This window comes from Neovison vison, chromosome 2, assembly GCF_020171115.1.
Source record: "Neovison vison isolate M4711 chromosome 2, ASM_NN_V1, whole genome shotgun sequence".
Taxonomy (NCBI): Eukaryota; Metazoa; Chordata; class Mammalia; order Carnivora; family Mustelidae; genus Neogale; species Neogale vison.
Window position 1 is genome coordinate 211,783,341 of NC_058092.1, and position 22,785 is coordinate 211,806,125.

The window sequence follows — 22,785 nt, forward strand, 5'->3', positions numbered from 1 at the left end:
AGGGAAAAGTGGGAATCAAGAGTGCCTGTTTAGCCAGGATCTGTCAAAAGCCATTGTTCCTGCCCTCAGAGAGATTCCTAGAAGCCTATTACTAAAACAAAGGGAGTAGGGCTCCGAAGTCTGAAGTCACTGTGTAAATGAGCAGAAATGCAAACTATGGACAGACATACGTGATAAATCTTCCCTTTGGGCCCCTTGATTTACGCTTAAAGTCAAGAGCAGTTGATAGCATTTCACTTCCCCTTTGGCGAAACAAACCCAATGAAACCATTTAATTTAAAGGCTTTTTATTAGGAACCACGGGAATGAGCTGCGTATCCCTCTGTAACAGTCTAGAGCAGGTCGTCAGGCCCAGGAGGGAGAGAGGTTATCAGAGGTGCTGTGGTGTGCTTTGCTGCATTGCTTAGGGCCCGGAAGGAAAGGTGGCGGCAACAGAGGTCGGCAGGAACTGGTGTTAGCCAAAACACCATCAGCCTGGGGAGAACCCTCTCCCTTCCTTCCAACTCCACGCAAGGCTGGAGCAGGCCAGGAGACAGAGAACGTGGCTGCATTTTCTGCTACTTCATTTCACTTGCTGGCCCTCCACTCTTGTTGCCGTTTGGTGATTAGGTATTTGAAGAACTCATACACAGACCACGCGATGGCTGTGGAGGGGATCTGGTAAATTACTCTGGCCTGCACCCCTCGGAAGTAGGCGGTCACCCCGCCTACTTGATACACCGTCCTGAAGGCACTTGCCATGCCTGTGATATGTCCTGTGATGTTTGAGTTCAAGGCCAGGGACTCCTGGGTGTTGAGCAGTGTTTTGCAAACGTCCAGTGGGGTTGTGGCGGCAGCAGCGACGGCTCCTGCACAGGCTCCGGAGAGGACGTGGGAGCTGGGGCTGTACCGTCTTTGGGGGTTAAAGTGCTCCTGCAGGAATTCATAGGTCATGAAGTGAATGGCTTGGAAGGGAACATTCATGGTTAGCTGCGTGGTGTAGCTACGATAGAAGGCGCTGGCCCCTTCATTTTGCCACACTGCCCGCACACAGTCTGTCACCCGGTGGTATGGTGAATTGTACATCTGCATCCTCTGCTTGACCACTGAGGGTGCCACCAACAAGAAGGAAGGAAATGATGCCAGCCGTCAACGGGTGAGCGAGGGTATCCAGATTCAGAGTCCCAAGTCGGCGGGTCAGCCATCGGAGCAGAGGGAGGGAAAAAAATATGAGTGAGCTGTCAATAATACATTAATATGTTATTATCTAATACATTCAGGTTTCCCTTTTTTGAGAGAGGATAGGAGAAGACTGGTAAAGAGCCAAAATATAACAGACCCCCTTCTATTAGGTTTTCTTTAAAACCAACCAGTGAGGGGTGCCTGGGTGGCTCAGTTGGTTGGGCAACTGCCTTTACTTCAGGTCAGGATCCCAGGGTTGGGATCGAGGCCTGCACTGGGCTTGCTGCTCAGCAGGGAGTCCGCTTCTCCTTCTGCCTCTGCCCCTTCCCATGTTCACCCTCTCTAGCGCTCTCAAATTAAACAAAATATTAAAAAAAAAAAAACAATACACACACAGAAAATATGTATGATTTAGAGACTCCAGAGGGTTTCCTTGAAGTAAGTACTACTATTATCTTACCCTTTCATAAAACTCAAGACAAGAAATGACTCAGTGGCAGCGAACATCATAATGAACAGATAGCCCTAATCTGCATCCTCAGGTATGCAGAGCACCCAACTCTTACGAAACGAGGATGGTTAATCCTTCTACAGGCGAAGGGCTACCAAAAAGAAAACAAAATTCTTAACCAAGAAGAACTGTGGCTTTAGTTTCCGAACATCTGCTCCCTCAGGTGGTTAACGTGATGTGAGCTCTGGATCTCTAGCTTAGGTTTGGCCCTTGTCACACCACGGCCTTGCCCATACAAGTAAAGAACTGGAACTTAAAGAACATGGCAACCACGCTACCCCTTCATATTTGAGTATCTCACCCTCCACCTGGAAAGCCGAGATCCAAGTAGCCATGCATGAACTGAGCTCTACAATGTACCCTTTCATTCCTATATCACCTGTCTTCATTTCAACAAGAAAGGCTGGATTTTTAAATGTTAAAATCATCCATCTTCACCTCTTTGAAGAAAAGTGAAATAACCTGTTAAATTTTCAGATGAGATCAAATCCCCTACAGAGGAGACTTCCAGGAAGGCCCGGGAATAGGCCTTCTTTTTTGAGAAAAGCCCCGAAGACGGACGCAATCTCAAGGAGTTTCCTTCCTCAGTACCCACAACATGGAGGGGAGTGCCCTCTACTGGTAAGACGCAGTAGCACAGCAGGATTTCCCACCCAAACCAACCATGTGCTCCCTGGCTTTCTTCTGCAAACCAGAAATAAAGGAAAAGCCCGAAATGCAGATGCAGCTGCCCACAGAGGGAATGGAGGCAGAATCATTACCTTCTGCTGGATTCATGGCTGCATCATGCAGTAATGTTGCTACACATCCGGCCGCACCTACAAAGGAGAAAACAACTGCCACATATAAGGCCAGGAGAGGTCAGGTGATTCACTGAGGCCTGGTGGGGGGTGGGGGGACAGCTAAGCCAGCGTAGGGACAGGGAACGTAGGAGCCAGTTCAAAAGATGGGACCCCACTACTCTTAAACCCCCATTCAGAGAAATGAAGACACTTGTTCCCACCAGCTTAGTTAGGGTCACCAATCTTCATTCCATAGGTATAATAGGAAGGCCTAGAAGAGCCTAGAAAACAGCCCAGATTTTACAGCCAGTTCTGAGAATAAATGCAGTTTATGCCCCAGATAGGAACCAGATCCACTGCGGCCAAGGGATGCCAGTGTCAGCTGCCTCCAGTGGAGGGAGAACAGGAGGGGCGGCGGGGTGGTCAGATTTGCACCACAGCATCTTATCTCCCAGCCTGCCACCCCTGTGCTGCCCAGTCCATCTCCAAAGATTCTAGTATCTGTACGACTAGACCTTTCCTTCGGGTCCTGAACTGCCATATCCCTCACCACTCCCATTCGCTCTCAGTTTGGTGCTCAGTCCTCAAGCACCCGGCTGCTGTCCCTTCTATTCCTTCCACATAACCTCCAACCCTCTGGTTTCTCTGTGCAGAAGTCCTTTGGCTCCAGCCCAATTCACATGTTGAGGCCTGGTCATATCCTCAGCAACTCAAACTGCCTCTGGTCAGTTAGGGTCCTGAAAAGGTGAAGCAAAGAGCTGGGGCTCCATTAATGTCTTCCTTGGGTGGCTGGGTCACCTCTGATCCTGCCCCGAAGAGCAGGACATCACCTGACTATCAGGAAATACCCAATGGGGGGGTAGTCTGGTGTGTCTCCACGTTACTGGGGCATTAGAAGTTGGTGCAGGGAGAGGAGTTGAGCTGGTAAGTAAGGGAAGATACTGTTAACACTTTGTTGAGGAGGCCCCCAAGGAGGGGTGGGGTTGCCCCTTGTCTGAGAACTTCAGGTTTGGAAGTCCCTCCCCTATAATCTGGCCTACCCCAGCCCAGAGCTTCAGCTCCAAACCATGCTGAGACGGGAAAGCACGGACAGCAGCAAAGCCCAGAGAGTTGAGAAAGTGGGGGAACCATCACAGGAAGGCTCAATACCGTTGGCAATATGGCTATTGCCCCCAGGGTGGATTACATCACTCAATGTCTTTTTTAACTTTTCGTAGCAGGCAAAATAGAGGGCATGGGCAGGCCCCGCGCCTGTTGCTGTGACGTTCAGCCCCCGCATAGGCCTCCACAGCCCCTCTGTTCTTATAATCCTCCAGAGCGCCTCCAACACATTGCGGTAGCGGGCGGCTGGGTCCGGCTGTAGGCTCTGCATCCGGGTCTGAAATTACAGAAAGTAGCGCAGGGTCAGCGATGCCAACTCCTCATTCAGCTTCCCGACTTCCGACACTGAGGCTGTGGGCACTTCTATGTGGAATCATGCCAAGGGGCAGAGTGCCGCCTGGCTTCCAGGTTTACTTCCTTCCAGATCTGCATCCAATCTTTCCAAGACTTGGACCTTTCTTTTGCTAGTCATCTATGAGGGGAACACCGCTGTTGTCTCTGAGGACATCACTGCTTGGGAAGTGGCCTTGGACTCTGAAATGATTCAGAGCCTCAGCAACAAATACCAAGCCCAAGTTTCAGAAGTTGCTTTTGTGCCTTAATAATCTCGGGCCGAGTTCTTTCCAAATGTATTTTGAAGTCAACTATTTTCTGTCTACAACATAGTTTATGCATTATTTCTGAAGATTGATCCTGGGCCTGCTTCCTCACCACATACTACACTAATGAGGATAACTCATCCTTTGTTAGATCCTTGCTAATTATCTGAGTTTCTCAGATTACTTGGCATTGACACCTTGGCCTGTAGGTTAAACTCTTGGCAAAGGCAGTATCTGTAACGGATGCTGCTCTAATTTCATGGGAAAGAGCCTTTAACCTGAAACTATGAAAGGTGGAAACCAACTTAGTCTCTAAAACTGAAGGGATTACCAGATCTCTAATCTAAACTGAATGAATCCTGAAATTGGTATCAAATAATATCAGCCTTCGTGAAACATAATCCATGGAATTTCCAGAGGATTCAATGATTGAGACAAAAATACATGGTAGGGGCGCCTGGGTGGCTCAGTGGGTTAAGCCGCTGCCTTCAGCTCAGGTCATGATCTCAGGGTCCTGGGATCGAGTCCCGCATCGGGCTCTCTGCTCAGCAGGGGGCCTGCTTCCTCCTCTCTCTCTCTGCCTGCCTCTCTGCCTACTTGTGATCTCTGTCAAATAAATAAATAAAATCTTTAAAAAAAAATACATGGTAGATACTTTGTATAATGCTGGACAAATTTTGGATTGAAATATAGGAAATGTATCTTTTCAAAACATTCCCCAAATCACAGACCCTCAGGGGAAGGGTGTGTCTCCTAATGAAAATCTCTTGTCCGTTGATCCACTTCAAGATTAAGCATGGAGATTAACAATATAAAATCAATGTCCAGGGCCTAAACAGAGTAAGCACTCAAGATTTGTTTGTTGAATGAATGAATGAGCAGATGAATGAAAGAACAAATGAATCTTAGCTGTCTGCACCTGTTCACAAAGTAAGAAGTGGGCTATTAGTGAGTCAGTAGGGGCAACTAATGCCCAAATGCAGTTTAAATTCCTACTTCATTCCAGTTACTGATTCAATTTGAACCTTCCTTTTGGCCATCTGGAATCCAAGAGCACTGCCTCTTCTCAAGAGCATAGGGGAAAACAATTAACCAGATTAACAGGTCCTAGTTAGCTGCAAGCAATCCACATTCCTCTAAAGTTATTTTCTCCAGCTTGCTACCAACAAAGAACTGGAAGCTTAAAAGGTTAATACTGTAAGTTCTATCATAAATACAGTATCATTTATTACAACTTGACTCATTCTACTTCTCAAAAAAAAAATAACACCATAAATTTCCAATAAAGGATATGCTTACGACAAATCTTTCACATCACGTCGAGGTACAGAAACCATTAGAGGAGTTATTCGTGACTACAGGTCTTTGCTGGCTATAGCTGCTGATAAAGATAAACTGGGCCTGGTAGCTTAACAATCGTGTTTCCATAGGTTTGTTTGAAACTGATCTTGTACAGGGAGAATGTTCAGAAATTGCATTGCTCTGCTGAAGTCAGTGGCATTACCAGCCTTGAAAGGTCTGGCCTCAGAGACTTAGAACCTTTCACGCTCAAGAGAAACCTGGACTGAAAGTTACTTTGAATATTTTATACATACCTTTATATCTAACACAATTCTACTTTCACCCTTATGGAAAGGACCCAGGCATAAGCTAGGCCAAATATAAAAATCAATATGGCGGGGCGCCTGGGTGGCTCAGTGGGTTAAAGCCTCTGCCTTCCGCTCAGGTCACGATCCCAGGATCCTGGGATCGAGCCCCACATCAGGCTCTCTGCTCGGCAGGGAGACCGCTTCCTCCTCTCTCTCTGCCTGCCTCTCTGCCTACTTGTGATCTCTGTCTGTCAAATCAATCAATCAATAAAATCTTTTAAAAAAATCAATATGGCTCCCCAAAGGAGTGAACTAATAATCTTTCTTTGGGAGAAAAATGAAATCTCTACAAGTTTACGAATAGCCTTTAATTATTTAGAAAAACATTGGCTTTGAAGAAAATCCAAATGAACTAATAGGGAGATAAGTGGTTTGGTAAAAGACAAGCCACATTTGAGTCAATTGAGTAAGAGCCTGAGTATGAGCCCCTGCTTTGCTAGATGTGTGGATGTGTGGTCTTGGATAGATCACTTAACCAGAGTTTCAATGTTGTCATCTAAAACACGAGACTAAGAATGGGTCACGGGGCTGTTGTGCAGATTCCAAGAAGACATGTAAAAGCCACTGGTAATTTATGAAGCACTAGAAATATAAGGCTTTTTATTTTTTTTATTCAAACACGATTCTTGGGCATATTTGTTCATACCATACAATTTATAGATGATGGCACTGTTGTCTCTTGTATACATTTCACAAATGTGCATGGGCAACTAACTGGTGCTTAGCCACTAGTAAATTAGGTTTAATTTTGTATCTTTTTGTTTTTACTTTAAAGTTTCTCTGTGGCTATAATGATTTTTATGTCCAGCTATTAATCTGGAGGTCATGTTTAGGGATGAGCACTATTATGAAACTCTGTGCCTTGCTTGGATCTGGAGATCTATTTCTGGGAAGGCTGTATGGAAGGCCTGAGAGTCAGAGAGGGTTCAAATCATGACGGTGCCACTTAACTTGCTTCCTTTTCTTCATCTGTAAAATAATGAAAATGGTGTATACTTTGTGAAATTGCTTCAAGGATTAAATGAATAATTTTATGTAAGGCACATCATTAGTGCTTGGCAAATAAGAACAATTGCCCTTTATTGAATAATAAGTATTATTATTAGATACAAGAAAGTCGAATAAGCCAATGTTTCTACTTCCTAACCTTTCACTGGTGCACATGTATAGATAATCATTTGCATCTGGAGTTTGGAAGATTTCCCTTGCTCTTTCTCTCTTTAACTTATTATGTAAGTAGATTATTTGTGTCCCCATTACAGAGCCAAAAAGTAGCACCTTGCAGGCAGGTGGGTGCTTAGCCAAATGATTCTGAGATGATTCTGACTACTTTGGTTGCAGAGCCTTAGATAAAGTCTGGTGTTTGCCTCTGAGGCTCAGAAAAGGAAAACTGGAATATATTTGGACTCCCAAACCTCCCTATTATGTCTATGTAAATAGTTGGCTGAGTAACTGTGGCCTAGAGGCTACGTTCCTCCCAAGGATATTTTAAATCAACTTGACCCTGATAAGTAGCTGGGGTGCACAGGCTTGAATGCCAAGAGGCAATGCCAACTTTCATTTGCAAACCCTGTGGCTGCTGTTTAGGCTCCAACACAGTTACCTGCCTCTAGTCTTACGGACGTTGGGCTGCTCTTCTTCTCCACCACCATTTATGGTAAAAGAGGAACTGGGAAGCCCTGGGACAAGTGAACTGGGAAGTTCTTTCTGAAGGAAGAGATTTGAATTTTACTTTCATGTCTGCACAACAATGTCTAACATCCTACTGACATTAAATCCTACCAGTCTCACCTAGTTGTTCCCTCTAGTCATTTAAATCTCAGTATTAATGGCAAATGCAAATGATTCTTCTAAAATATGCTTTTGTATCTTTGAAGACTCTTGAGCATTTTTTTTTTTGCCTCTGAACCAAATAATTATTTAATACAGAGCTTTGAGGCATGACTGTAATGTCATATGACTAATTTTTTTTAAAAACAAGCACTTAAAAGTTTGTGTAAATGAATAAGAACTGTTCTTCGAAACAGTTACCTTGGAAGGCTAGAAGTAACTTATTCTAGCAATGCTGTGATTATGCAAAATATTTCTGGAACTCCTCTTTCAGAAGAGTTCCCTCAGTGGGTTTATCAACCTCAAGAATATATCAGTCTCCTTGCTTTCTGGTCCTACCTTCTCTTTGTTTTCAATCAGTATTACCCATTTTGATCTTCTGCCTTATCTATCATTTTTTATTCCGAATGGTCTGTTACTAAAAAAAAAACAAAAAACAAAAAACCCAAAACCCATTTTGTCACATGGCAAAGATTTGCCCTCTTTCATATTCACCCAAATATTCTGCAAGCATTCCTAACAGAGGAATCTATAAAATATTTATAGCAACATTACGCAAAGATATTGAATAAGGAGATAGCCTCCCAAGGTAATGGGACAACACTTAAGTTGGTAAGTTACAGTAATATTTCTCAGTCACATTATTATGTTGTATTTTTCAAGTCATTAAATAATTTTCACTGCTTTCTTTGATCTAGTTTTCATTTGATACCCATCCTGAAACACAGCACCCTAAACCCTGCTCTCTACTCACAATCTAAGTATAGTGAAGTTACTTTACTTTGCAGTTAGGTCATTTTAATTTTTGGATATATAGCATTAACAACTCACAGTCATTCAACCTAGACTTTACTACATAAATGTCAGAATCTTTACTGGTATTTATCCACTTTATATTTTAATACTGTTAGAGCATTAACCATCCTCTTACTTCTCTCGCATGGATTTTACTATTTATTTCTATTCCTCTCAACTGACAAGGGTATTTAAAACTCTAGTATCCATTTTAACCAAGTGCAATCTACCAGTTTCAATAGATATGGCCCTTGGTAGGAGTTGCCTTGCAACTTGCTAGAAAACTATCAACTCAGAGTCATTCACAAAGCTTAATGAGCACTTTCCCTATTTCTTCATCCACACTACCAATGAAAACAAGTGAGAGTACCAGAACCGGGAAGAAGCAGAAAAGATAGACTTTGTATTTCGCAACTCAATACTCTCTCCTTTTGAATATGTAACATCTTCCTAATTTGAGGGAAAAAAAAAAAAAACCACTTCAAAGAGCTGTAAGGATACTGTTTGACTATAACCCCAACATTTTTAAAGAGGCATCAGTCAGCCAATACATTTACTTCAGCAGTCCCCCTTGAATTTACTTTTCATTCAATCTAGTTCTTACTGTCAGAGATTGGTACCTTTACTAATGCACAAGAATAAGAACTGTAAAGAAAAATCAGCTCCTCTCTTCACCTAGCTTTCTTCCGAAGCACTTCTTTGCCCACTTATCAATCTGCTTGGCTGTGGCTGCAGTTAGTTTTTACTTTCACAGGAATCATGCGGTCATGTTGATCCCAATTCATTTTCAGTATCATCATGCTTCCCTTCTAGGCAACTTTTCCCTTTTGTCAACTTCAGCTGGCTAAAGAAATACACTGTCAGGTCCATCTCTTGTTTGAGGGCTGCACATACAAAATCCTAATCCCAGTTTAGTTTTCATGTTCAGGAAATAGGTGGGGTATCATGCCTGATGCAGGGAAACCGAAACCTCTTCCTGAACGTGGTCTTTCCCAAATTACTTCCAGTCTAGAACTATGAATTCTCACTGCACAAATGATTTCCAGTCACTCGTGGGTTAAGATTTAATAAGTAAATGCTCTATCTAGCTGAGAGATTTCAGATTTCGGTTCCTGCCCCCTCACTTTTAAGGGAAGACACAGCAAGCAGCTTATAAAAGCACCTGCCACAGAACATCTCAAGCCTTTAAGATTCTATTCAGGGTCTGATTCACCCCAGTTGGCTTCATCTTAATCAAGTTAGTAGCACTTACCTGTTCCATCCCATCCCACCCTATTCCTGTTTAGTCCCAGCTAGGTTCCGGGGCCTTGGCTGACAGATTTTCTTTCCACAGTGCCGATTCAGATCTCACTGACGGTTAGAAATGGGTCCTGGTTCCTGGCTGGGTTCAATCCCCAGCCGGGACCTTGCTTGCACGGAGTATCGGTCGAAACGTGCGGCGATGGCAGGGGCCAGGAAGAAACCCATGTCGGCTCCGGCTCTCGGCCGGGATCCTGGCTCTGGACAGGACCCAGGGGTCGGGTCTGCCTCAGGTCGGATTCGGAGCCGGTCCACGTCTCACCTTGACGCAGTCGATGGGATACATCACGCAGTGCTCCAGGATCCCTGCCACGGCGCCCGCCACCATGTGCGTGGTGACAGTGGCTCCAGCCGGCAGCGCCTCGTAGTCCGGGCCGGTGTCCGGATCCTGCCGTACCGGGGGCCTGCAGGCCCCGGCCTCCCCGCCGCCGGCCCCCCGGCCCACGCCCCGCTGCAGCCACCCGTCCAGCAGCGCCGACTCCCCGGGGCTCCGCCCCGGCCCAGCCGCCGGCCCCCCCGCCACACCGCCAGCACCCCGCCCCTCCAACTCCATCCACCCGGGCCAGCTGCGGCGCCCACCCTCGCCGCCGCTGCCGCTGCCGCCACCGTCCCCCAGCCCCGTCGTGTCCGCCTCAGGCGCGGCCCAGAGAGCCCGGGGCCTCGGCTCCCGCTCGGCCCATGAACACGCCCCCCAGTCAGGCATTGGTGCGGCCGCCAAGGCAGCCCCGCCCCCTTGCATACGTCAGAAAAAGATGTCTGTGGTATTAGAGAAGTTGCCTGTCATTCCTCCGCCCTGCGGCGTTGCTACGGCTTAGATCCCACCCCTTCCCCTTTGATCTTGGGAAGCTTCTTGTTTATTGGCCATTGATTGGCCAACATGCAAGAACAGCCCGCCCACCGACTTTTCTGGAGGGCGGAGGGAAACTTAAGGCTGAACTTTGATAGGCTCAACCACTCTTGATACTTTGACTGCGGTCATTGGCCATCACCACGTCGGGATCCGATTGGCTACGGGAAGAGAGCGAAGAGCCCAGCGGGTAGAGGGACCGGATTTGGGCCCCAGACTGGCGGCTGGGGAGCTGCGGGCGCTGCATGCTGGATCGTCTCGGGAGGGGGTGGGGGTGGTGCCAGGCCTTCAAGGTCAAACCGTTGCAGTCAACCGTTAGAACTGCGTTCGAGCGCGGGCCCCAAATCCCGGGTCACGCAGGTCGCGGGCGGGCGGCGCTGGCCCCAGAGCTCTGTTCCCGCGGGATCTCGGGCAGGCGTGAGGTGGAGCCAGCTTGGGCCGGGTATTCCCTGGCGCTGCCCGCGGGCCAGTGCGGGAAGCTGTTGCGACAGACGGGCGGAGGCCCCTTAGACTCCGGTTGGATCTGGTGTGCTGTCCCCCGCCCCATGCCGCGCGCGAGCCGGCTCCTGAGGGCTCGGTGCTCCTCAAGCGCCGGCATGCCGCTCTGGGCTTGCACGCGAAGTCACCCGGTATATCCCCCGGGTGCTGAATGAATGAGTTCTCCGGGGCCCGCTGTCTCTGGGTCCTGCGCCAGGCCGAGAGCTGGAGGCCGGAAGGAGATGTCGAAATGGGGCGGGATGGTTCAGAGATGACAGGTGGAGAGGCCGGTCTGGAGGCAGCTGCCAAACAGCACAGAAAGTACGGCGACTGTGGAGAAGCTCGGACAGAACAGCTTTTCCCGGCACTTACGCGCTGATGACCACCACTGCCTGGGGTGATTGCCTTTTGTGATAAGATCGCTGTTCTTCCCAGGCGGGGCGGCCTGAATCTGAGAGCCGCACTCACTGGTTAATGCCGGCGATTCCCAGCCGTGAGCACCACCTCCTGGGCGGTGACGTTGCGCGGGAGCTGCACGAGGGCTGCTGGCTCGGTTGAGGAACGCAGATCTCTCCGCTCCCCCGTCGTCCTTGCTTCAGTATCCCTTCTCGGGAGTGTGTTTGCACAGGCCTCCCCCGTTTCCAGCTCGGTTCTTAGTACCTATTTTTCCGAGATGACGATGCAGTTGTGAACTTTTCCATCTCGTTATAGCTTTTAAGGAAGAGGCTTTCTTTTTTTCTTTAAAGCTTAGTCCTTCTCTGACTAAGGACTTGTTTGGTTTGGTTTGGTTTTGACTGTTTTATTCATCTATTCTCTTCCTCCTCAACAGTGGTTAATGATCTTTGGGCCTGGACCTTTGCGAAAGTAACGGAACTACAGATCCTCTTCCCTCCACTTCCTACTCCCCATGCACACACCACCTAGGGGGCCATAAACTTTAGGTTAAAAACCCTTCTCTACATCTTCTCTCTTCTCTAGCTCGCTTCCCTTGAGAAATGAATAGGTCTCCCCAAAAGATAAACCACTCAATCCTGCTAGAGTACTAATTCTCTCTACTGCCAAACTACTGCAGTAATGAGCTATACCTGCTGTATCCTTTCTCTCCTTAATCCCCACATTTAAATTAAAAAAAATTATTTATTTACTCGAGAGAGAGCATGAGCAAGGGAGAGAACACGAGCAGGGGCAGAGGGAGAAGCACACTCCCCATTGAGCAGGGATCCCCTTGGGGGGGCTCCATCCCAGGACCTGACATCACGACCTGGGCAGAAGGCAGAAACTTAACAGACTGAGCCACTCAGGTGCCCAACCCCAACATTTTCACTCATTTATCCAGTGACCACAGATGACCTTTCCAAATGTAATGGTATTTTTCTTATTCCCTCCTGTCCCCACTGACTCATCCCTCACTGAAATATTTTCCTCCCTAGGAACCACTTTATTCTACATTTTAGACTTCTCAATTTCCTACATTTCTCTAAACACCTAGGGAAAGCATTGCTAATGTTTTAATGCTTTTTGTCATCTTTAATACCTTAGAGAACCTTACCATTCCAAATCTGTTTCCCCCATTGGGCCTGTATTTCCCTCCTCACATACTACTACTTCTTCTACTACTACTACTACTACTACTACTGCTGCTGCTGCTGTATTTCCCTCCTCACATACTACTACTACTACCACTACACTACTACTATTACTGTATTTCCCTCACATGCTACTTTTACTACTATTACTACTACACTACTATTGCTGCTACTGCTGCTGCTTTTTAACTTAAAATTCAGTGGACATACAGTGCAATATTGGTTTCTGGAGTAGAATTCAGTGATTGATCACTTACAACATCCAGTGCTCATTGCCCACCTAGCCCACACCCACCCGCGTCCCTCCATCAACCATCAATTTCTCTATTAAGAGTGTCTTATAGCTTGTTTCCCTCCTTTTTTTCTTTTCACCTTCCCATATGTTCATCTGTTTTCTTTCTTAAAATTCCACACATGCGTGAGATCATACGGCATTTGTCTTTCTCTGACTTCTCTCACTTAGCATAATACATTCTGGCTCCATCCATGTCATTGCAAATGGCATGGCGAGTAATACTCCATTGTATATACAAACCATGTCTTTTTTTATCCATTCATCAGCCAATGGACATTTGAGCTGTCTTCATAGCTTGGCTATTGTTAACATGCTGCTATAAACATCCAGGGGCATGTGTCCCAGCCAATCTGTATTTTTGTGTCCTTCAGGTAAATACTTAGTAGTGCAATTGCTGAATTTTAAGGTAGTGCTATTTTTAACTTTTTGAGGAACCTCCGTACTGTTCTCCAGAGTGGCTGCACCAGTTTGCATTCCTACCAGGAGTGCAAGAAGGTTCCCCTTTCTCTGCATCCTCACCAAAACCTGTTGTTTCTTGTTAATTTTAGCCATGCTGACAGGTGTGAGACAGTATCTCATTTTGGTTTTGATTAGATTTCGCTGATGATGAGTGATGTTGAGCATCTCTTGTTAGCCGTCTGGATGTCTTTTTTGGAAATCTGTCTATTCATGTCTTCTGCCCATTTCATAACTGGGTTTTTTGTTTTTTGGGGTTCATTACATACTTTTTTTTTTTAGATTTTTAAAAATTTATTTGACAGAGAGATCATAAGCGGGCAGCGAGGCAGGCAGAGAGCCTGTTGCGGGGCTCAATCCCAGGACCTGGAGATCATGAGCTCATGCCTGAGCCGAAGGCAGTGGCTTAACCCACTGAGCCACCCATGCGCCCCTCATTACATACTTCTTAACTGAAGTTTCCATGTGAACATTCAGTAAATACTTATTGAGGACCAGCTCTGTGCCTGATACTGTACTTGAAGTGGGTGACACAGAACACAGTCCATGGAGCTCTCATGGAGCTTACTTTTTAATGAGGGGAGGGGGATAGACAAAAATACCAGCTAGCTCTAGGTACTATTCTGATAAATAGGGAGACGTGATAAAGTGTGACTAGGTGGCTACATTTATTGGGCCAGGGAAAGCCTTTCTGAGAAAATGACACTAAATGACAGGCAGGAGCCATGATGAACCCAGAGAAGAGCATTCCAGAAGAAACAGTAGATACAACAACCCTAAGGTGAGAACAAGGTTGGTGTATGAAGGAACAGAAAGCCAGTGTGGCTGGAACATGGCAAGAGAAAGGGAAAGTGACATGGGGATGAGACTGCGTGAACATCTACCTTAATTTCTGGCATGACTCAGCATGTTCATTCCAAACTTCACCTTTGAACTTCACACCCCAACCAAGTCCTCCAAAATTTTTCCTTTCTACCCAACCAGACTCTAAAGCTGGGAGTCTTCTGGAGCTGTCCTTCAGAAATATTCTGAAATGTTTCTTTTGTTTGTGCTTTTCTTTTCCTTCCTATTGATATACTTTCCTAGTATCTGTTCCCTTCACATGTATATTGTAATAACCTTTGAATGTCCTTGTTACCTCCGGGATCCCCTGGCTTCATCAGTATTTTGATTCCCACTCTTCCAGGTACATGGTAGGATTGTTCTTCCCACCTCCTTAAAGATAGACATGGCTCTGGATTTTTTTTTTTTTTTTAGATTTTATTTATTTATTTGACAGAGATCACAAGTAGGCAGAGAGGCAGGCAGAGAGAGAGGAAGGGAAGCAGGGAAGCAGGCTCCCTGCTGAACAGAGAGCCCAATGCGGGACTCGATCCCAGGACCCCGAGACCATGACCTGAGCCGAAGGCAGAGGCTTAACCTACTGAGCCACCCAGGCGTTCCTTACAGTTGTTTTTTGTTTTGTTTGTTGTCAGAGAGAGAGAGAGAGAGAGAGAGAGCACAGGCAGGCAGAGGCAAGGGAAGAAGCAGACTCCCTGCCAGGCAAAGAGCCTGATGTGGGACTTCATCCCAGGATGCCGGGATCATGACCTGAGCCGATGGATTTGCTTTAATTGATGAAATGTGAGAGAAGCGTGAGAGCCACGCACCAACTAGTGATGTTTAGAAGGTCCCATCAGCCTGGGGCCTGGTGAAGATGAGGGAGCTCAGTCTTCTACTCACCATCCATTTCCTCCCGTTGGACGTTCACCATGAGTAAGAAAGAATCTTTGTTTTTAAAACAGATTTTGGGATTATTCCGTACCATAGCAAAATATAGCCCACTCCCACTCAGACTTTAATGTGATATTGAAGTCACCTGAAGAATTTGTTAAAATGCAGATGGTTATTCTGTAGCGGGACCTGAGATTCTGCATTTCTTGTAAGTCCCCAGGTGATGCTGATGCTGTTAGACCCTGGACCACACTTTGAATAGCAAGAACCCATCCTGACTCCATGATATACCACTCTCAACCCAACTACGCACACTACCCTACATCTCACCAGCACTTACACTTTCCTAAACCAATTAGCAAGCAAAGAAGTTTCTTGGAGATATTTTTTATAAGCCCTCAGTAGCTCTCATACATGCAGCTCCTCAGTTGGGCTTGGCAGAATCTTTTTTTCTTATATTCCTAGGATAACCGTTTCCATATTTTCCCTTCTGTACTGTATTTCTTCTTTTCTACCTCAACCTTTGAGACTATTCATTGTCTCACTACTGAGTCTCATTTATTTTCCCTAGTAATAGAAACCCTGAGTTTTAACTTGGAGCTAAAAGTCCAGCTGAAGTCCATTTCCCCCCAGCTTCCCCTACAGCTAGTGTTAGCTACGTGACTAAGTTCTAGCTAATGAGATGTGAGTGTAAGTGGTGTGAAATATCTGGGTTCTACCTTTAAAAGGAAAGTTTATGGGGACACCTGGGTGGCTCAGTCAGTAAAGTGTCTGACTTCAGCTTAGGTCATGATCTCAGTCAGGGTCCTGGGATCGAGCTGCACATTGGGCTTCTCACTTAGTAGGAATCTGCTTGTCCCTCTACCCTTCCCCCAGCTCATACTCTCTCACTCTCTCAGATAAATGAATTTTTAAAAAATAAATAAATAAATGGAAAGATGGTGTTCTCTGAGTATTTTTTCCCCATGTTCTCTCTTCTTGTCATTTAGAAGACAGACCTAGAAGATGTCAATCATTTTTGGGCCATGAGACAAGGCCTATTCTTGAGGTGGCAGAGCAGAAGGTAGAAGAAACCTGCTGCCTTTTGTGCAGTAACAGTACCTTTGGACTACTCATGTTCTAGTACATGAGAGAACTTGCTTAAATGGTTGCTGTTGGTCTGAATTGTTACACCATCAGATTTATATACTAACGGACACATCTTCATCCCTAAAATGCATTTCCCCCTTTGTTCTTATGAAAATTCTTACTCTTGAAGGTCCAAAACAAGTCCCCCTACTCCTTCCAGCTTACCTGACCATCACCCTCTTCCCCTGAACTGCCATCCCATGTGACCATATGAGGTACGTGTATCATACAGAAGGAGACTGATTCCAACAGCCACTCATGAAAATAAGTCTGACTTCTTTACAGTCACTTAAAGCAAAATTGGTTCCTACATTATGAAGAGTAGACCCTAAAAGCTGTAGGAATTTAGAGATGGGCAGTCAGTGAGGACAGAAGGCAGAAGACATAATGCGTTTGAACAGTTCACGGCAGGAGAATGTGCACAGGAAGGTGCTCCAAAGGGGGTGTGGGGACAGGTTCAAGGGAATCAATTTGTTATTCCTTGTCTTTGGCATCTTTGCTAAAATTAATCTGAGAAAGCATTTCAGGCATCTCTTCTTTCCTTCCTCTTGTTTCTTTGTCTGTCTTCCCACCTTATGAAAGAAGGGTAATCGTTCTTCTTTCGTTTCTTCTTTCTTAGGTGCCTTTGCCTATCCAATGTTACAGTTCGTTACCCTGGGACATCAATTTCCTGGTAGCTGAGCGGTCCTGGTGCTAGCAAGGCTCCTTTCAACCAAGACACAACTAACTGTAGATTTCAGGTCTTTCTCCAACTACCTATATTTTGATTAGGGCAAAAAATGGCTTTAGAAATGGATATTTTCGTCCTTATGGGATATCTGGTGTACATATATATTGTACAGTGGAGTAATGGGTTTTTATTTTAACCACATCACCTATTCCAACCCTTATTATCAAAGAATACATTGTTTCTGAGGGAGTTTCCCCTTCGAATAAAGCAAAAAAAAGAGTATAATTAAATGTTAAATGTTGTAGCGCCTTATTTCATTCAGCTGACACACTCCTGGTAAGGTCAGTGTCTTATCTATTTCTCTTGGGACAAGGATATTCAAGACTTATAAAAATGTATGCTGGGAAGTACTAACATGCTACAAAGTGCAAGGCTCCTTCTCTAGTCAGAAACAAGAAAGCTGAGTGATGCTCTTCATTTGCTCACATCTCAACTTAGGTCTCAATTTTCTATCTTGCATAATTTCTAGAAGTATATGGAAAGTACTGTTTAATTTTCACAGATCAGCTTCATGCCTTCAAGTAGAAGGAAATATGTCAAAAGTAAATTCATATTTTGTTTTATCTTGAACATTTTATTCAGGCTTGTACTAAAAACATATTCATTTTCTTTTGCCAATAGACTATTGGCTAAACCATTTCATACCCTCTCGGATGGCTATAATAAAAAATACAAACAATATGTGTGGATGAGTATATGGAGAAATTAGAATCCTCAGATGTTGCTGCTGGCACTGTAAAATGGTTCAGCCACTGTGGAAAATAGTTTAGCCGTTCCTCAAAAAGTTAAACATGGAGGGGGAGCCTGGGTGGCTCAGTGGGTTAAGCCTTGCCTTCGGCTCGGGTCATGATCTCGGGGTCCTGGGATCCAGCCCCGCATCGGGCTCTCTGCTCGGCAGGGAGCCTGCTTCCCCCCTCTCTCTGCCTGCCTCTCTGCCTACTTGTGATCTCTCTCTCTCTCTCTCTGTCAAATAAATAAAAAAATAAAAAATCTAAAAAAAAAAAAGTTAAACATGGAGTTACCACGTGACCCAGCAATTCCGCTCCTCGGTATATTAAAAAGAAGTACTTAAACAAATGCATGTATATGCTTGTTTATAGCATCACTTTTCATAGAGGCAAAAGATGGAAACAGTCAAAGTGTCCATCAATAGAAGAACTGATAAACAAATTGTGTATGTACACAAGATGAATACAATTCAGCTGCAGAAAGGAATGGAGGAGGGATATATACTGCCATGGGAATGAACCTTGAAGATATGTTAAGTGAAAGAAGACACTTACAAGAGGTATCCCGAATACGTTGCTCTATAGAGACAGAATGCAGACTGGTGGTTACCAAGGCTGGCAGTGGGGGTTAGGGGGTCATGAGATAGGAGAAGGTGCTTAATGGGGACAGAGCACAACACCTTTTGGGGGTGATGAAATGATTTGGAATGAATAAAGGTGTTGGTTGCACACCACCATAAATATACTAAATGCCACTGAATTGTTCACTTTAAGGTGGTTTAATTTCATGTTACATAACTTTCACCTCCATTGTAAAAAGGGAAGATTGGCTAGCACCCCACAGATGAGCTGAATAAACTAGGACTTCATTATCCTCTCAAATGCTTGTGCCTCTGTAACTCCAAACAGCAGTTCTACACCAGTCATTATATAATTCCTAGGTTGCCTCACACCAACTTGAAGAAAATCTACCTTGGACAAAAGTGAAAGATCTGGGCAGCGATTGTTAATGGATACAAAGTTTCTTTTTGGTTGATGAAAATGCTTTCAATTTATACTGTGATGGTTGCACAACCCTGTGATTATACTAAAATCCACTGAACTAGGTGAATTTTATGGTATATAAATTACAGCTCAATAAAGCTGTTCTTAACACACCACAATGTCTAATCGAGATACATTGAAGAGTATCTTCTTCTGGAACTTCAGTTTCATCATTCTTTAACCAATAAACTGTAACCCTTTGCGCATCTATTTTTTTGGCGGGGGGAGTTACTGCAACCACACCATTCTTTTCTCTTAAAGTTTCTCCTAAAGGATTTTGTTTGTGAAAGAAAAAAAAATCCAAAACAAGAGAAATTACTAACTTTGGTATAAGAAACAAACATAATCTCACCTCTGAATCACAGGCAGAAATTCAGAAAAATTACTTTGCTTCACTGTTTCTTGTCTAATAGAAAGTTTCTGTTCAATTCATACTCAAATTGACTTGAAACAGACACAGGAAAAAAAATACTATATTCACTCTTATCTGGGGACCAGTCTTATTGCCACCCATTTTCATTCTCATTTCTACATTTCTATCATATCCTTATTACTTTGACAGGAATGTAAATTCTGGAAATAATGCCCCCAAACAATTATTTTTACACCTTTTTGTAAGCCCTGCACCTACCTGTCATATAATACCTTCTCTACTTTTTTTATTTGTTTATTTCCACAAAGTAAAACTGCACTCTCTTTTTAAAACTATTTTATTTATTTATTTGAGAGAGAGAGAAAGGGGGGGCATGAACAGGGGGAGGAGCAGAGGGAGAGAAAATCTCGAGCAGATGTGGGGCTCTATCTTATGGCCCTGAGATCATGACACTGAGTTCATGACCTGAGCTGCAATCAGCAATTCAGCTGTATTCAGATGCTTAACCTATTGAGTCATCCAGGCACCCCTAAAACTGTCCTCTGAAAAGCACCTACTTATGTCCCTGGTAAGACCAAGTGTACCCCCAAAATAATTTAAGATATAATGTCCTGAACTTGAGGGAACCGCTTTATTTAATTAGAATATCTCCTTCTCAGATAGTAACATGTTCTTTAAATTCTGTCAAATGTATAATTTAAAACTGTTTAAATCTTGAGAATACAAATATATAAATAAATAAATAAATATATATATACACACACATATAATACTTTTACTAAACCAATTTCTACCCATCTGTAATGTCTCCTTAAGGTACTTTAATATGACCTAAATAACTGAAAAAGATCTTTGTTCACAATCAACAAGAAAAGTTATGAAACACAATTTTGTGGGGTTTTGGCTCCAAAACCAGAATAGCTTTAAGCAAGAGAGAAACAAGAACAACTAATAGTCACTTGACTTTGGTGTCACTTCCAGAGACTGAAAAAATGATTTCTCAAATAAGTAACACATCCTTTTACAATGAAATGGTTCCTAATCCTTTGACTAAATTTAAGATGGAAAAATTGTGACAAAGATTTGGCAAAACTCCATTCATTATTTGTTTTTGTTTTGTTTTGTATTCACTTATTAGTGTAAAAAGGATACTTGGTACCTACCTATAGCAACAACAACAAAAAAAGGGACAAGACTTGGTGATGCAGTCCATCCCACTCTATCAAAAGATAACAGTCATCTAATGATGGATGATGTAATCTAAAGTGTTCTAAAAACCCCATCCACCTATTAAGAGGTACAGTCCAATAAAATTTGAGTAATAGACTTTGATGGATCTTGGTCCTGAGCTACTATGTCTCCCCTTGAATGGTGGCAATGACTCATCCAGTGAGTTCCAGTTCTTTTTCTAGCTCCCTCCAATCCAAGGCCTAACCCTCCCTGGTGTCCTGGCAGTTGTAATCAGGGATACCACCCAAGAGGGTGCTAGCAAAACTCACTGCAGTCCTAATCTTGGCATTGATTTTGGGAAGCACTCAAGGAAGAGATAGGCCCTAAGGTGAGTTCACAAGCCAGGACTGGAAAAAGCTCATGTCACTGCTTTGTAAGAGTTTATAAAAAGGTCACATTTGATATAAGATCTTAAATATATAGAGAGTTAATTAAGCTAAGTCAGATGGCGGTGGTAAAAGGCGTAAAGGAGGTAAAACCTTCTGGACCAGGAGAACACCATATTGCCGAAGTCCCTAATGAGAGGATTGGGACAGTGATACAGGGCTGGGGGAAGCATAGTTTTGAGACAAGCCTGGGTGTAAGTAGGGGCCACATCCTGAGAAGTTCCAGAGTCATGTTAAGAGAATCAGTTTATATCTTAAGAAAAGAACCGCTTTATTTAATTAGAATATCTCCTTCTCAGATAGTAACATGTTCTATATAATTGGATCCCATTGTGGAATTTTAAGTTGAAGTGAGATAACCTGGGCAATTTTGTGTTCTGGAAAGGACACTTTGTCTGCAAAGAAAGAGTGAGGGCAGCAACCCTGAAATTGAGTCATTATTCTTATTTTATGGATAAGAAAATGAGTGTAAATGAATATAACTTCTTCAAGTTAATAAGTGATGAAACCAAGCTTCAAACACTGGTCTGAAAACTTAACCACAGCCTGCTGCCTTTCTAGAGGAAGGTAATAAACCACCAAAATAGAGTTAGTTAAAAAGGTTTTTTTTAAAGTTATAAACAAGAACCTTATTCTCTGACTCCTCCTGACTTTACCTTGATCATGACTGTCAGAAAATGAGGAGGAGCTGAAGTTCCATGACTTGACCTAAGGTTCAGGGACCTCATCTGTAATATGGTAATAATGCATATTTTACTGGATTGTCTCAGGATTCTATCAGAAAAAGAATAAAGTTCTTACTCTAATATCAGTCATATAGTTAGAACTTGACAAGGTTGATCACTATCACTATCATTATAATTATTATTATCCGTTTTTCCTTTTTGACTGTCATCCAGCTATCATAGAAATCACTGGCAACCTGTTACCTACCTGCTGACGAAGAGACCATGACTAGTCATTGTCCTTTGCTAGAATAGAGCACCAAATGTGGGATGTCTCACAAATAAGCCTGCCTTTCTCCAAACAATAATATCCTACCTCCAGGCCCATGTCATGTGTGTTCTCAATTAGTGTATAAACTTCATACCTAAAGAGTTGATTTAATTATCTTTAATTCCTTAAGTAAAATGGCTGAATTACAAAACTTCCCTTGAATATTATCAAAGAATGTAATGGCCTATTATCCATGACATACAAAGAAGATAAGCTATCAGCAGGGGATGAGGTTTGGGTTATTTATTTATCTAAGTAGATATGATGTATTTTTAATGCTCTGTGGTATTGAATCCTTTATAAATATGGCATATATTCTCAAAGTAAGTAGCCACAGTTATGGAGGCAACAAGCATCATTTTTTTATATAAAGATTTTATTTATTCATTTGACAGACAGAGATCACAAGTAGGCAGAGAGGCAGGCAGAGAGAGAGGAGGAAGCAGGCTTCCCGCTGAGCAGAGAGCCCGATGTGGGGCTCGATCCTGGGACCCTGGGATCATGACCTGAGCTGAAGGCAGAGGCTTTAACCCACTGAGCCACCCAGGTGCCCCATCTATTATTTTTTTAATCCTATGTGGTTGTAAATTAGTTATGTGCTACTCTGGGACAAATTACTATAAAGCATAGTGGCTTAGAGCAGCAATAAACATTTATTACCAGTTTCTGCTGGTGAGGTAGATGACAGTGGTTTAGATGAGAGGTTAGGGCTGGGCATAGGAAGCGCAAGTCAAGACGTCAGCAGGATCTGCAGTTACATGAAGGCTTGACTGGGGCTGGAGAATCCACTTCCACAGTGACTCACTTACACAGCTGTCAAGTTGATACTGCCGGTTGGCAGAAGGCCTCGGTTTCTCTCCACATGGGCCTCTCCAGAGAGCCGCTAAGGGTCCTCATGACATTGCGGCACACAGTACCACATTCTTGGCAAATTACGCTCTTAGCTTATAGCCATTCTAGTGGGTACGTGGTAGCATTTCCTTATAATTTTAATCTGCATGTCCCTCATCACTAATAATGTTGAACACCTAATGGGTTTATTTGTTATCTGTATATATTTTTTGGATAA

General features: G+C 43.9%; 1 protein-coding gene across 2 annotated transcripts; it reads right to left on the minus strand.

Annotated features, from left to right (window-relative positions):
- Positions 1-270: 270 nt before the first annotated feature.
- On the minus strand, positions 271-10,295 carry SLC25A28 (solute carrier family 25 member 28). 2 transcript variants are annotated; one of them, XM_044240293.1, is made up of 4 exons: positions 9,990-10,295; positions 3,604-3,832; positions 2,434-2,490; positions 271-1,085 (listed from the first exon to the last, which is right to left on the minus strand). In XM_044240293.1, exons 1-4 carry the CDS (start codon positions 10,278-10,280, stop codon positions 568-570), a joined length of 1,095 nt encoding a protein of 364 aa, XP_044096228.1. In that variant the 5' UTR covers positions 10,281-10,295; the 3' UTR covers positions 271-567. The 2 variants fall into 2 exon arrangements, with proteins under 2 accessions (XP_044096228.1, XP_044096227.1); XM_044240292.1 differs by lacking the exon at positions 9,990-10,295 and adding an exon at positions 9,681-9,924.
- Between the last annotated feature and the right edge of the window lie 12,490 nt (positions 10,296-22,785).

Bases quoted from the DNA above. Each gene is read 5' to 3' on its own strand.
- SLC25A28 (XM_044240293.1), bottom strand. From the start codon at position 10,280: ATGGAGTTGGAGGGGCGGGGTGCTGGCGGTGTGGCGGGGGGGCCGGCG. The intron at 3,833-9,989 runs GTGAGACGTGGA...CTGTAATTTCAG, and splicing joins ATCCCATCGACTGCGTCAAG to ACCCGGATGCAGAGCCTACA. The intron at 2,491-3,603 runs GTATTGAGCCTT...TCTCCTTTGTAG, and splicing joins CAATAGCCATATTGCCAACG to GTGCGGCCGGATGTGTAGCA.